The 13,311-nt window shown below is 40.0% G+C and overlaps 2 protein-coding genes across 2 annotated transcripts in view; both read right to left on the reverse strand.

Annotated features, from left to right (window-relative positions):
- The window catches only part of LOC140168405 (sushi, nidogen and EGF-like domain-containing protein 1), a 139,583-nt gene extending 133,662 nt beyond the window's left edge, over window positions 1–5,921 (reverse strand). Inside the window, exon 1 of the mRNA XM_072191794.1 lies at window positions 5,679–5,921. The gene's annotated coding sequence lies outside the window, so the exon portion shown is untranslated. The remainder of the gene's footprint in view (window positions 1–5,678) is intronic.
- Window positions 5,922–9,416: 3,495 nt separating this feature from the next.
- LOC140167707 (uncharacterized) lies at window positions 9,417–9,737 on the reverse strand. The gene has a single exon (XM_072191003.1). The coding sequence runs from the start codon at window positions 9,735–9,737 to the stop codon at window positions 9,417–9,419; it is 321 nt and encodes a 106-aa protein (XP_072047104.1).
- Between the last annotated feature and the right edge of the window lie 3,574 nt (window positions 9,738–13,311).

The raw sequence follows: 13,311 nt of genomic DNA on the forward strand, positions 1-13,311 counted from the left end.
GTGGTGTGCTCCCTTCAAGGGGTTTCTGATGTTCATAAAATTGAGTTCTTTTATCTTTTTCTTGAAATATAAAATGTTTTGAGTAAAACACTCGAAATTTAAGTGCTCTGTGACATTCACATCAAGAGAAATGTCCTTTCAAAGTTATATGGTGGATTCCGAAAATGGGCAAATTTTCAACATTTTGACCATTCATGCTTACTCTTCTATATTTGCATTAAATTCCAATTCTCTCGATAGTTTTGACCTTCTACCAGATGAAATTCGGTTTTAAATGAGAGTAAATCACGTTTCACAATTGCAAGGGGTCTACTCTTAATGATTTATAACAATCACCCCCCGCCATATAAAACCAATATTTGGAAGCTTTAAAAGGCACGCACCGATTTGTCACCTTAAGCCCAAATTGTTTAAAATCCAAGAAATCTCGTTTTCACACAATTTGAGTAATTTGTGGCAATTTCTTGAACTTTGAAGGCCTCTGAGGGAATAATCTTAACGCGACTTGCATCTAAAACGCATTAAATATATTCACTAACATGTAAACCATCTATTTAAATCGAAAAAACTGCAATTTAATCAACAGCCATTTCAATTTGGGCTGAATCTCTGAAAAGCACTGTTTTACTCCTAGGCCCTTCGAAGGGCGCACACCACTAAATAATCGTCCCATTGAAATACGTGTAAAAACACCAGTTTTATTTATTCGTTTTGAGGCCTTTTCGGCGCTTTCTGAGAATTTTAATGATAACCATTCGATTGCAAATCGATGAAAGTTTAACATATGTTTCAATGTATGGGTAGTCTTCCACCTCGTTTTCCCGGTAGGAGCCGCTAAACAGCGCCCTCACTGTTTTTGACATGCTCTCATGACTGTAAACCCGTTTCTGCCCATTTTTAATACGCGGACCTATTTTCTCGATAATTATAAAAATGCGACTTCTTTAGTGATTCAAATTCATGCACAGGCTTTACACTTTTATTTAAGCTATAATTCGCTACTCTTTCTGATTATTAGTCCAAACAGCAGTCCATAATACCTCAAAAACTTTCTGTATTTTACCGGAACTTAGTAGGGTTGCACAAATGGCGCATTGATTTAGTGGTGTGCTCCCTAAAGGGGGCACACCACTAAATAATCGTCCCATTGAAATACACGTGAAAACACAAGAAAGTAAATTCGTTTTTCTACCCTTTTGCCTAAAGTTGAGAAACTGTCGTATGGATTTTCTAAAAGTATAAAGTCTGAAATTTAATAAAATTTATTTTTTGGGGTCCCTTCAGTCGAACTTTTGAGCTACGGGCATCTGAACAGCGCCCTCACGAATTTAAGCCGACAATTTCGCCTCCTTACCAGTTCCGGCCTTGATATTATTCCGACAGCCTGTCACTAATTCACAATCGATTTGAAACATTTTGGAACAGATTTTTAATGTTGAGGTCCTACTCTATTCTTTTCATAAAAACAAGCACGATTCACTTAAATTCAGTACCCTCTAGAGGCTGATATATTTCGCCCAGGCGCTATTTTTTACCGGGACTATACAAGGTTACACCAAATGCGGAAGGATTTAGTGTAGTGCCCCCTTCGAAGAGGGCACACCACTAAATAATCGTCCCATTGAAATACACGTGAAAACACAAGAAAGTAAATTAGTTTTTCTACCCTTTTGCCTAAAGTTGAGAAACTGTCGTATGGATTTTCTAAAAGTATAAAGTCTGAAATTTAATAAAAATTTATTTTTTGGGGGTCCCTTCAGTCGAACTTTTGAGCTACGGGCATCTGAACAGCGCCCTCACGAATTTCAGCCGATAATTTCGCCTCTTTACCAGTTCCGGCCTTGATATTATTCCGACAGCCTGTCACTAATTCACAATCGATTTGAAACATTTTTGGAACAGATTTTTAATGTTGAGGTCCTACTCTATTCTTTTCATAAAAACAAGCACGATTCACTTAAATTCAGTACCCTCTAGAGGCTGATATATTTCGCCCAGGCGCTATTTTTTACCGGGACTATACAAGGTTACACCAAATGCGGAAGGATTTAGTGTAGTGCCCCCTAAAGGGAGCACACCACTAAATCAATGCGCCATTTGTGCAACCCTACTGAGTTCCGGTAAAATACAGAAAGTTTTTGAGGTATAATGGGCTGCTCTTTGGACTAATAATCAGAAAGAGTAGCGAATTATAGCTTAAATAAAAGTGTAAAGCCTGTGCATGAATTTGAATCACTAAAAAAGTCGCATTTTGATAATTATCGAGAAAATAGGTCCGCGTATTAAAAAATATAGCTATAATTAATCTGATATCTACAGAAGATAGCTATATTGATCTGCTATCCACTGAAGATGGCTATATATTAACCTGCTTTCTACTGAAGATAGCTATATTGATCTGCTATCTACAGAAGATAGCTATATTGACCTGCTATCTACTGAAAATAGCTATATTGATCTGCTATCTACTGAATATAGCTATATGATCTGCTATCTATTCCGGGATAACATGATTATCTCAGGATAATTATCCCGGATAACCTGATTATCCTGGATAACCTGATTATCCTGAGATAACATGATTATCTCGGGATAATTATCCCGGATAATCTGACTATCCCTGGATAACATGATTATCTCGGATAATTATCCCGGATAAACTGATTATCCCGGATAACCTGATTATCTCGGGATAATTATCCCGAGATAACCTGATTATCCCGGATAACCTGATTATCTCGGGATAATTATCCCGAGATGACCTGATTATCTCGGGATAATTATCCCGGATAACCTGATTATCTCGGGATAATTATTTTTTTTTTTTGGAATTTTTTTTTTTTTGGAATTTTTTTTTTTTTTGATTTTTTTTTTTTTTGGCATCGATGGGACACCGTACGAAGGTCCAGTTTTAAAAGTTACAAATTGGCCTATACACGGCGCAAAAAGATCCCCAACAAGCGCAACAAAGAGACTACACAGTTTCTTCAATGAAGCCTTATTTAAAGCAGTATTTATTTCAGTTTTTACTTCTCTGTACTTTACATAACTTGCATTTTATTTGTCAGCTCTTTTGTTTCAGTTTTCTTTTGTTCCTTTTGTTTTAAATTAAAGGCACACACACACATTAGCCATTTACCACTCTCAAACCAGATGTCTAGTCCGTGGAGTTTTGAATAGGCCAGTGTGTCACTTTTAAAACTGGACCTTCGTCTAATTAAATGCTTGTAACTTTGCTTCTTGAAATCACATTGAATTCAATGGGGTGTTAAAATGTGCCGGATTAGATAGTGCATGTATTAAAAAAACAAAGTTACTCTAATATGTTTCAGTTTTGAAATTGTGATTATTTTTCCAAGTGTAAGGATACTTTCTTGGAGCAGAGTATATAATAATACGCTATGCTCTGTAGATCTGTCTGAAGGTTTGTCTGTAGATTTGTCTGTGGCTACTAATGTGAGGCCGTCGTAGGTCGTACGGGGCTAAAACTCGGTGGATGGGTGTATAGTTCTGTCCTGGCAAGATGTGTTTATGTTCGTCTCTCTTACTCTCTATAGGTTGCTGTTGTCAGTCTCTCTTATTCACAGTGAAGCTATGCAATTTGATAGATTGAAATTCAAAATTTCACAACATGCAATTTGACTAGGGGAAAGCTATTCCAGAGGGAGTATGTAAATTAAATGGAACAGCCATTTCAGAGGGAGTATGTAAATTAAACGGAACAGCTATTTTGGGGCCATTTCAGAGGGAGTTTGCAAATTAAATGGAACAGCCAATGGGTATGTAATTTAACTGGAATAGCCTTAACGCTTATTTTCAAATATCATCATCTAAAGTCTGCACAAAAAGTAACGCAGCTGTTATAAATACGCCTATAGCTTCAGAACTAATAATTGTTTCCACAATATTTCTACACAGAAAGAAGGACCATTAATTTACGCGCATTTTGATACCTTATTAGTCAAATGTCGTTCAATATTAACAACACAGTAATGCTTTTAAAGAAAAATATCCGTTGCGGTTTACAGCGCCTAGACGTTGATCCACAAGCCTCAGCATACTTTACAGGTTGTCGCTGACCACTATACGGTCACACGTCATTCCATAAACCATTTAACAACAATTCAGGGACTTTGCTGCTACAAGAGCGCACACCCTAGACATTCCACAAATGACTTTCGCAACCAGGATCAGTTCCCCGAGTTTCGTACGGGTTACAACGAGACAATTAGCAGTGAGTTCCTTGTCCAGGGGAATTTCAAGCTAACTCAATTTTTCCCTAGCCCTAATATATGGGGCCAAAATGGGCTACAACTTAGGGCTCATACATGTGCCACATATGAGCCCTAGTGCCCTTGTTGTTTTAGAGCTAGCCTTGTCAATCTGTTGCCCCTCATTTTAGCATTTGGGGCCCTGGGGCACATAATATATAATGGGGCTCATGAATATGTAGAGTATCCCTGGGGCTATCAGTGCACCAACTCAGGGGCCTGAGGCTGCTTCATTTGATGAGAAACGACATGCTTTGTATTTTACATTCGGGCCCCTGGGGCCCATGACCTTGATCTCCGGGGCCAAGATGGGCAAAGGATAAATCTACAGGGTAGGGCTCACAAGTGTAGGCCTACCATATATGAGCCCTGGGGCCTTTGTACTTTTAGCGCTAGCCTTGAAGGAGGAGGAGAAGCAACCACAGGATAACACTAGAGGGCCTTATATTTGTACTTTTATACTTTAATAGTAACCAGGTAACTTGAAATCCCCGGGTTGAAATCTGAAAAGTCATGTCATGGAATTGTATGTCTATGGCCAGTGATAATACTTGTGTGAATAGTAACTTGATAGTTTTAATGAATTGTTTTAGTTTCACTCAACTGACCCATAACCCACTCAGTCATATTTCTGCCAACTCACTCCCCTGACTATTAGCCCACTTATATTTCTGTCAACCCACTTGAGAGTAGAGAGTTCTATAACCCAATACATTTGCACATTCATTGACATTACACCAACTCATACTCCGCAACATATTGAGGCCAATTTTTTTTCACTATGATTGTTTAATAGAGGTTATTGAAAAATGCCGTTTTGGATGAGGCCATTGTGGTCCATAGTGTTGTTAGTGGTTAGATATAGTCTTTGTCAAAGACCTCGCGATCCTAGGGGGGGGGGGCGAGCGACAGCGAGCGCCGCAGGTGTGATTGTCAAAGACAATATTGAAAAATATATCAAAAACGTCCATTTTCCCCGGTATCTAGTCACATTTTTTAACTTCATCTGGTATTATTGGGGGGAGCGGCTGAGCCCCACACCAAAATTATTGAGGGGGCTGAGCCCACGCAAGCTCCCCGGTTCCTGAGCCTATGCAGAGCAATTTTCTTCGTTTTATCTGATTTGTTTTGCTCGAAATTAAAAGGGGACAATGTGATCAGTGAAAATTAACTTTTAATTAGGAATCTATTCTTTATGCAAATCACACATTACGGCTTTGTGGAGAATGCTTGATTTCAGAAGAATCATATTTTGATTCTCTCTCAAACTAAGTTTAGGGGAATCGTTGTGAGAATCGTTTCTCTGCTGACTTTCGCCAAATTTGCGGCCATAGTGGACCTTGATGAAAATATCTAGTAATGAAAAGGTAGAAAGTTATTGCAACATGAAAAACAAGATTTACTCACCATATAGTTGCTTTGAGAAGACTAGCCTTTAATATGATACGGTAAGTATATAAAGTCCAATCCGGGAATCAGATTCAAGTTCTGTTCAGATCAAGTCCAATACCAGCCAACCAGCAAACACACCTGATTAGTGATGATGGTGCAACAATAGACTGTATTTAGAGTCGATGGTGAAATGGTGCAACATGGAGCATTTATTATGTAAAATATTTAGGCAGGCATGCAGGTAGCATGATAGGCTCCTATAGTTGAGTGATTTAATACAGAATGAAAGAAAGAAATGGGTGCTTGGAGCATACTTTGCTCGGAGGTATTATGTTGTGTTTAGACGGTGGCCTACTTTTAAACTTTTGACCATGTTTTGACCCAGTATTACATTACACTACTTGCCAGTTTGCAGGATTCGATTTATTTTGAATAAAAATTCCGTTTAAAAGTGAAAGCCAGCTTCAATGCAGAAGAGATCTTGTAATTATTTTGGGTGGATGGTATTTTTAGGATCACGCTTATATCCATCATGTTTCATGACATCAATGATGAGAACATGCACAGTAAGTAAGTAAGTAAGTAAGTAAGTAAGTAAGTAAGTAAGTAAGTAAGTAAGTAAAGTAAGTAAGTAAGTAAGTAAGTAAGTAAGTAAATAAGTAAGTAAGTAAGTAAGTAAGTAAGTAAGTAAGTAAGTAAGTAAGTAAGTAAGTAAGTAAGTAAGTAAGTCAGTCATACTGCAGTTACTGTCCGTTTTACACAGTACTCTCACCATTGACGCGTGACCTCTACAAACAGTGTATGTTATATTATATGGGCATTGCCTAGTTAACGTCACTGTGTGAAAAATAACTGGCCAATATTTAAAGTACTCTCTGAAATTCTAGAAAACATAGTTTTGTAACATGTCCTAACTTTTTAGCTAATTTAGATGTTTGGAAATATTCGCACTTTTGTGTTTTAGTGTATGTTATAGGTAATAGGGCATTGCCTAGTTAACGTCACTGTGTGAAAAATAACCGGCCAATATTTAAAATTCTCTCTGAAATTCTAGAAAATATAGTTTTGTAACATGTCCTAAATTTGTAGCTAATTTAGGTGTTTGGAAATATTCGCACTTTGGTGTTTTAGGAAGGATATGTAAACGACAGATAAAACAAAAAATATGAAGAAATTATTTCCAAACGGTGTTAAGTCTACAACCATTATGTTTCTCATTTTCAAGAATGCTGGTTAACAATAAGCAGACTATTGTCTCATTTCGTAAACAAAGGCGCACAGAGTATTGTTACCTTGCGTTTGCTTTATAATCGTTCACCCAACTGAAACTATAATACCAGCTCATTGCAATATTGCACAGTTAAAACAGAAACATGTGTAGTGTGGATTTAACCAGAGAAGATCTGATTTAACATAGTTGAGCTGTTTTCAATGAGTGTTATCTTGGTTTAATAGCTTTTAATGAGGTTTAAATCCTGCAAAGGTCGTGGTGAATTCTATTGTAGACATGACTGCATCATGTAAGTAAACTAAGTAAGTTAGTATAGTAAGTAAGTAAACTAACTAAGTAAGAAAGATAGGCTGATACCATTTCATGGTTCAGCAAAAACATGCCGCCACTAGGCCGGTCTTTACTATAGTGTCAGAGGGCATATGACATGGTTTTTCATTTATTCTTTTAATTGGATGGAAAATAGGTCGGCTTTGGAGCAAAGCTACTCTATGATTTGACGTTCTTATTATATAGCATACATGTTTACATTGTAAAAAATTGCTATACAAGCTGAAATTTGTGTAGCAGGTTGTCCAAAATGGGGGTGCATTTTACTCTGCTACACCAGGTATTAGAACACCGCCAGTGTGTGTCTACACAAAACTTTATACTTGTAGGCTGCACTCACAAGTAAACCTCACTGGTAAATTATAGCAATTGGCGGACTGATCGCCCGACTGATCGATGATCGTTTAAAACCCAAGCTAAATTTAATAACCAGCCTCCCCCCACCCATAAAGCGACAATCGGGGGTAATAAATTTTGTTCCACTGATCTCATTTTTCGATTGAACACAAGAATTTGATCTCAAATACCAGGAAAGCTCTCAACACCTACTGTGTGTTTCGCCTCTGGCATGTCAATACATTAACTCTTAAGCCCCTGTGAATTGCCAGATGGCGTATAGTGTGGTATGATCATACAGCGGCCCAAGTCTATAACGTGCGATCGCTGCCATTAATAGCCAAATCGACAAATGACATGTGTCATAAGTTGGGACCCTCCTTCGGGACATGCTATCAGTTTTGATGTAAATGGTTATAGCTTTAATGTACCAATTACAGGTATGTAAACGTATACATTGCTGGAAAGCATAAAGAACACAGATTACAATGACCTAAACTTGAAATCAATATTAATCGAATTAACTTTTTAATGAACATGTTGTAGGGCTATAGTTTTAAATTACATATTTCTTTTCAGGGGCATTTCCACAATCTGAGGAGGTCAAAATTGTGTCAAAATCAAACAGGGCTTGAAAAGGTCCACGAGAAAATAGGGTGCGATACTTGCTTATATTTATACAGGGTGATCAAAATATTTTTCATTATCATGGGACTGGACCAAAATAATTCCCAGCAAACTTTATGATTACGAAAACTACAAGCAAATCTTCAAAAATACCGAGGGTAGATGAGCGGCAGTCTACTGTTGACTTCATGAGGGACCAGCGGGAACTCGGAACACCATCGATCTGTTGGCCCTGATTGTTGTCGCCTGTCTACCTTCAAACCTCTTGTAATATCTACTTATAATGGCCGTACTGTAAATCAACAAGGGACAATGCATCAGCTATTCATGGGTTGTGCTGATGCAGGTATTGACATTGCTTGAATTCACGAACATCGTCTTATGATTACACCAAGCCCAACTGATGAACTTTGGTCAGATGATAGGAACTGGTGTAAATGTTTCCTTTTATGGGTAACAGGAGACACCGTAGAGGGCGTGATGAGTTGGTCAAAGATGTTGTTGAGTGCGTAGGCCCCTCGTCCTTTTCATGTCCTTTTCTGCGGATCCAAATGGCTTCTTTGAGCCACCTGGTGGTCTTATCAGCTTCACGATCAATGACTTTGGATTCCTCCCAATTTATTGAGTGATTTGTAGAGGTAACATGATCTGTGATGGCCGATTTCTGAATATCTATGACAGAGGATTTGCGATTTGCACGTGTAAATGGTCTGGACTCAAATTTCTCAACCTCTTTTTGGTGTTCTTTAAGTCGGGTGCCAAAGGGACGGCCAGTTTCACCAATATAGGAACTGGAGCAGTCACCACAGGGGATCTCGTAAATGGCCTCCGCTTTTTGTTGAGGGTAAAGTTTGTCCTTAGGGTAGACGAGCATACTGCGAATGGTGCGATGTGGTTTCATAGCAGTGGAGAACCCATGTTTTTTTAACACACGGGAGACTCACTCAGAAACGCCCTCTATGTAGGGTACCACGACCATGCCTTTGGTTTTCTCACTGTCATCTTTTCGCTTTGAAGTAGGTTTTGTTTTAGGATTGGATCTGTCTTTTTGGACTTTCTTAATAGACCAATCTGGATAGCCACAAGTGGTCAATGCTTTGCGAATTTTGTTCTCCTCAGTTTGTCTGTCCGCTTCCTCTGTTACCAACGCGTCACTCCTGTCTAACAGCGTCCTAACGACTCCCAGCTTTTGATGTAAGGGGTGGTGAGAGGAGAACTTAAGATATTGGTCAGTGTGCGTTTTCTTTACGGTAGATGCAGAGTTTCACTGATCCATCAGGTTTTCTAGTGATTAGGGTGTCGATGACGGGATTCGAACCTTCTTGTTCTTGCTCGTATGTAAACTTGACGTTGCTGGTAGGGTCAATGGAACTTAGGTGTTCTGTAAGGTTGTCTACTTCTCCTTTGCGTACTATCTCCAACACGTCATCTTCGTGTCTTTTCCAGAGACACGGGCGACAGGCTACAGGGGCCGTGGAAATGGTTTTCTGCTCCAGCCACTCCATGAATATGTTACACGCGAGGGGGCTGAGGGGACTTCCTATAGCCATGCCGAACCGTTGGCGGTAAATAAGACGATTGTAATGCCAGAATAGGAACAGATAGTCATCTTTCGCATCCTTGGGTAATTGGTCCACACTGCTACCATGATTCAACCATGACAATGGTGAGCGTCTGGTCAACACTTGCCATGAGTAAAATTTCAGACCGGCCAAGAATGAGATTCCCCCAACCCAGGAACCGTCTCTGGACTTGGACCCATCCAGCTGGATCAACCCATGCACAGTTAGATCACATACTAATAAACAGCAAGTGGGTAAATTCTCTCCGCAACTGTCGAGTATACAAGTCAGTAGAAGTGGTCTCCGATCATCGTATTGTGAGTGTCCGTCTAGCTGCCAGTCTGCAAACTAGCGAAGGAAAACTTTGCAAGAGACCAAAATTCAACTGGAAGAAGTTGCAAGATCTTGATACAAAGGAGAATTTCAGCAGGAGCTATCAAAGAGATTCCAGGTCTTGAGCATGGATGACACCACACCCATCTCTGATAGGTATGAGACCTTCGAAACAGCGGTTCGTGAAGTTGGTGAGAAAGTTATTGGAAAGCAAGAGCCATGCGGACTGCCAAGTTGGTTATCAGATGCAACCAGATTTAAACTGCTGAGATTGGAGAACGGGAGAGTGCACTGACTGCCAGGAAGGCCGAGATTGGAGAAAGAGAGAGTATCTGATAGGAAGGCCGAGATTGAAGAAAGGGAGAGTTCTGACTGATAGGAAGGCCGATATTGAAAAGGGAGAGTGCTCTGACTGATAGGAAGGCCGAGATTGGAGAAAGGGAGAGTGCTCCGACTGATAGGAAGGCCGAGAATGAAGAAAGGGAGAGTGCTCTGACTGACCGGATGGCCGAGATTGAAGAAAGGGAGAGTGCTTTGACTGACAGGAAGGCCGAGATTGGAGAAAGGGAGAGTGCTCTGACTGACAGGAAGGCCGAGATTAAAGAAAGGGAGAGAGTGTGGGAAGCTGAAAAGGAAACGTGAAGTAAGTGAATTGGGGAAGCGATGAGCAACGTACCTTTGATGCCAAGGTGAGGACGTGGGAGAAAATTAAGGGCAGCGAGAAGGAGAATAATGTTCTAAACATACAAAATGATAGACGGGAGTGGGAGTTGAGCAGAAAGTTGAGTACTCTGTCTGATAAGAAGCCTGAGTTTGAACTTGAAGAAAATAGAGAGCGTGGATATGTGAAAGGAAACTAGAAGTAGCTAAATTGGAGGAGCGACGAGCTACTTTTGAGGCAGACGTGGGAGAAAATTAAGAGAAGCGAAAGGCATAAAGATTGAGGGAGAAGATAGCAAAGGTAAATAACAAGGAGGTTAAGGTTGAAGCAGAAGCACAAGTAAGGGAGGAAGTTGTGCAAGAGCTGAAGGGGAGGGAACGGCGTGCAATTGCTGAATTGGAGAATCAGCGATTGTTATGTGAACGTAAGACAGAGGAGTGAGAAAGAGTGTAGGTGTGGGAAGAGGCGAAGAGTAAGGAGATAGAGGAACTTGATACCCGGAAGGTGGAGTGTGATAGACGAGACAGATAGCTGGAGTAGAGGACTGTTGAGCTGAGTATTGAAGCAAATAAGGTCGAGAGACGACGTGAGAAGTTTGGAGCTGAGAAGAAAGCCTGTGAGCAAGTGTTCAGAGAGAAGCAGGCTGAGTTGAAGGAATGGGAAGCAGAGGTAAAGGAAGAGCGGGGCATGATAAATTTGGGAGACCAAATAGAGGAGAAAAGAAAGTTAGTGGGGGATCAATGTACTGGTGACGGAAAGTGTGACAATTGTGTCGAAGTGAGGCCAGAGAATTTGGAGTTCGATGGGAAGACCCCATGGAAAGACTTTATCATCCACTTTGAGGCATGTGGAGAATATAACCAGTGGACAGAGGAGGCTGGCAAGTACCAGTTAATCCCATGCTTCAAGGATGATGCCTTGATGCCTTAGCGAGCTCTAGCGATTTTGAGTGTCAGTGATATAGATCCGAGGGAGGTGTCTTATAAGAGATTAGTAACGCTTCTACAAAAAGAGTTTGGACATAGGGAGAGTGAAGAGAGTTATTTCCAAAAGCTATCCAGTCGAGAGCAGCTACCAGCGGAGCCCATTGTCATGAAATGAGCCGGGAGAAGAGAGCTGAGTTAATGCCAGTGACGCTGAGAGAGGAGGCATAAGAAAAAGTTCGAGGACATCTCCTATTCATTGTGTGTGGTGAATTGATCACGTAAAAATCAGACACTCATAGGTATAGGCTAACTGCACGCACCCACTCGAAAGCCGTATCTTGCTAAACAAATGTATTTAGGCCAAAATATCACAATTAATATTGATTTGATTATGTTATCTTCATATTACTGCAAACAAATTAAAAAACCCGACACATTACCTTATGTAATTTCAACCAAGAATATCACTGTTTCGTAGTGAATCAAAGCCCGATAATGCCATTGATTGACAATACATGATACCATGCGTTCAGTACTGACATGTATACAAAAGGTTGTGTGCTACCATTAATACTACAGTCCATTCATAAAAATATCAAATTCACTCGATAGTATAAATGAACCATAATGTATATTTGAGCCTCATTTGGACATCATTCGGGTATTTTTCCTTAATATATACCATGCAATATTAATAAATATTGGTCGGAAAGCACCCAGTCGAGCCAACTTTATGCAAATTGATCATCCATCGACTCATGGCCACTTGACGCAATTTGCCTTCTGATTGGCTGACACACAAGGTGATGGGAGATTGAGGAAGATGGAGGTAGTTGGAAGAACGTAAGGAAATGTGCGGAGAGAAAATCAGGACTGGGAGGGGGACTGCAGTGTGAAGGAGGTTTACAAGGAGAATTGATTACTATAGAGAGCATAATAAGGGAATGCAGTTGCAAGATGGGGTAGTTGGGCCTGTGTTGAGGTAGAAAATTGAGGGCAGAAAACCAGTGTGGGGAGTGGTGGCAAGATTTTCTTCTGCGACACGGGCGCAGTGTCAGATTAGGCAGTGGGAAATATTAGGTGTGAAGGAAGGGGTTTTGGTCAGGAGATGGGAGAGTGGGGATAGCAAGATGGTGAGGTAGTTGATTGTGTTACCATGGGCACTACACATGCTACAGGTGCAGATGTTGGAGGAGTTGTGTGTAGCTGGGGCTGATGGAGGATTAGGAAAAATGAATGCTTTGGCTGCGTGCGGCGAGAGAGAATTATTACTTGGCGGGGATGAATGATACAGAATTACCTGCGGGGTCGGGGAGTTGCAGGGAAGTTTCATATCGCCGTACGTTGTTTGATAGCATGTAAAACTACGTCATTTTAAAGAAAAGGTGAACACTGATAGCGTTATTTATCTTAAATCGTGTTTTCATCTTTACAAGGGGGTAGACACTGGTACAATGGCATTAAAACATCAAAAAAAGAGTAACTAATGGCAACAACATTTTTTATTATGAAATGTTTGGAATAACTTTGGATAATCATTTTAATAAATTACATTTAAATATAAATAGCGCTCTTAATTTGCACACAAATATACGGTTTATAGAATAAAAAATAACACACACAAAAAAACCAGAAAAAATAA

The sequence above is a fragment of the Amphiura filiformis genome, chromosome 13 (assembly GCF_039555335.1).
Source record: "Amphiura filiformis chromosome 13, Afil_fr2py, whole genome shotgun sequence".
Lineage (NCBI taxonomy): Eukaryota > Metazoa > Echinodermata > Ophiuroidea > Amphilepidida > Amphiuridae > Amphiura > Amphiura filiformis.

Excerpts from the sequence above, each read along its gene's own strand:
- LOC140167707 (XM_072191003.1), bottom strand. The coding sequence starts at position 9,737 with ATGGCTATAGGAAGTCCCCTCAGCCCCCTCGCGTGTAACATATTCATG.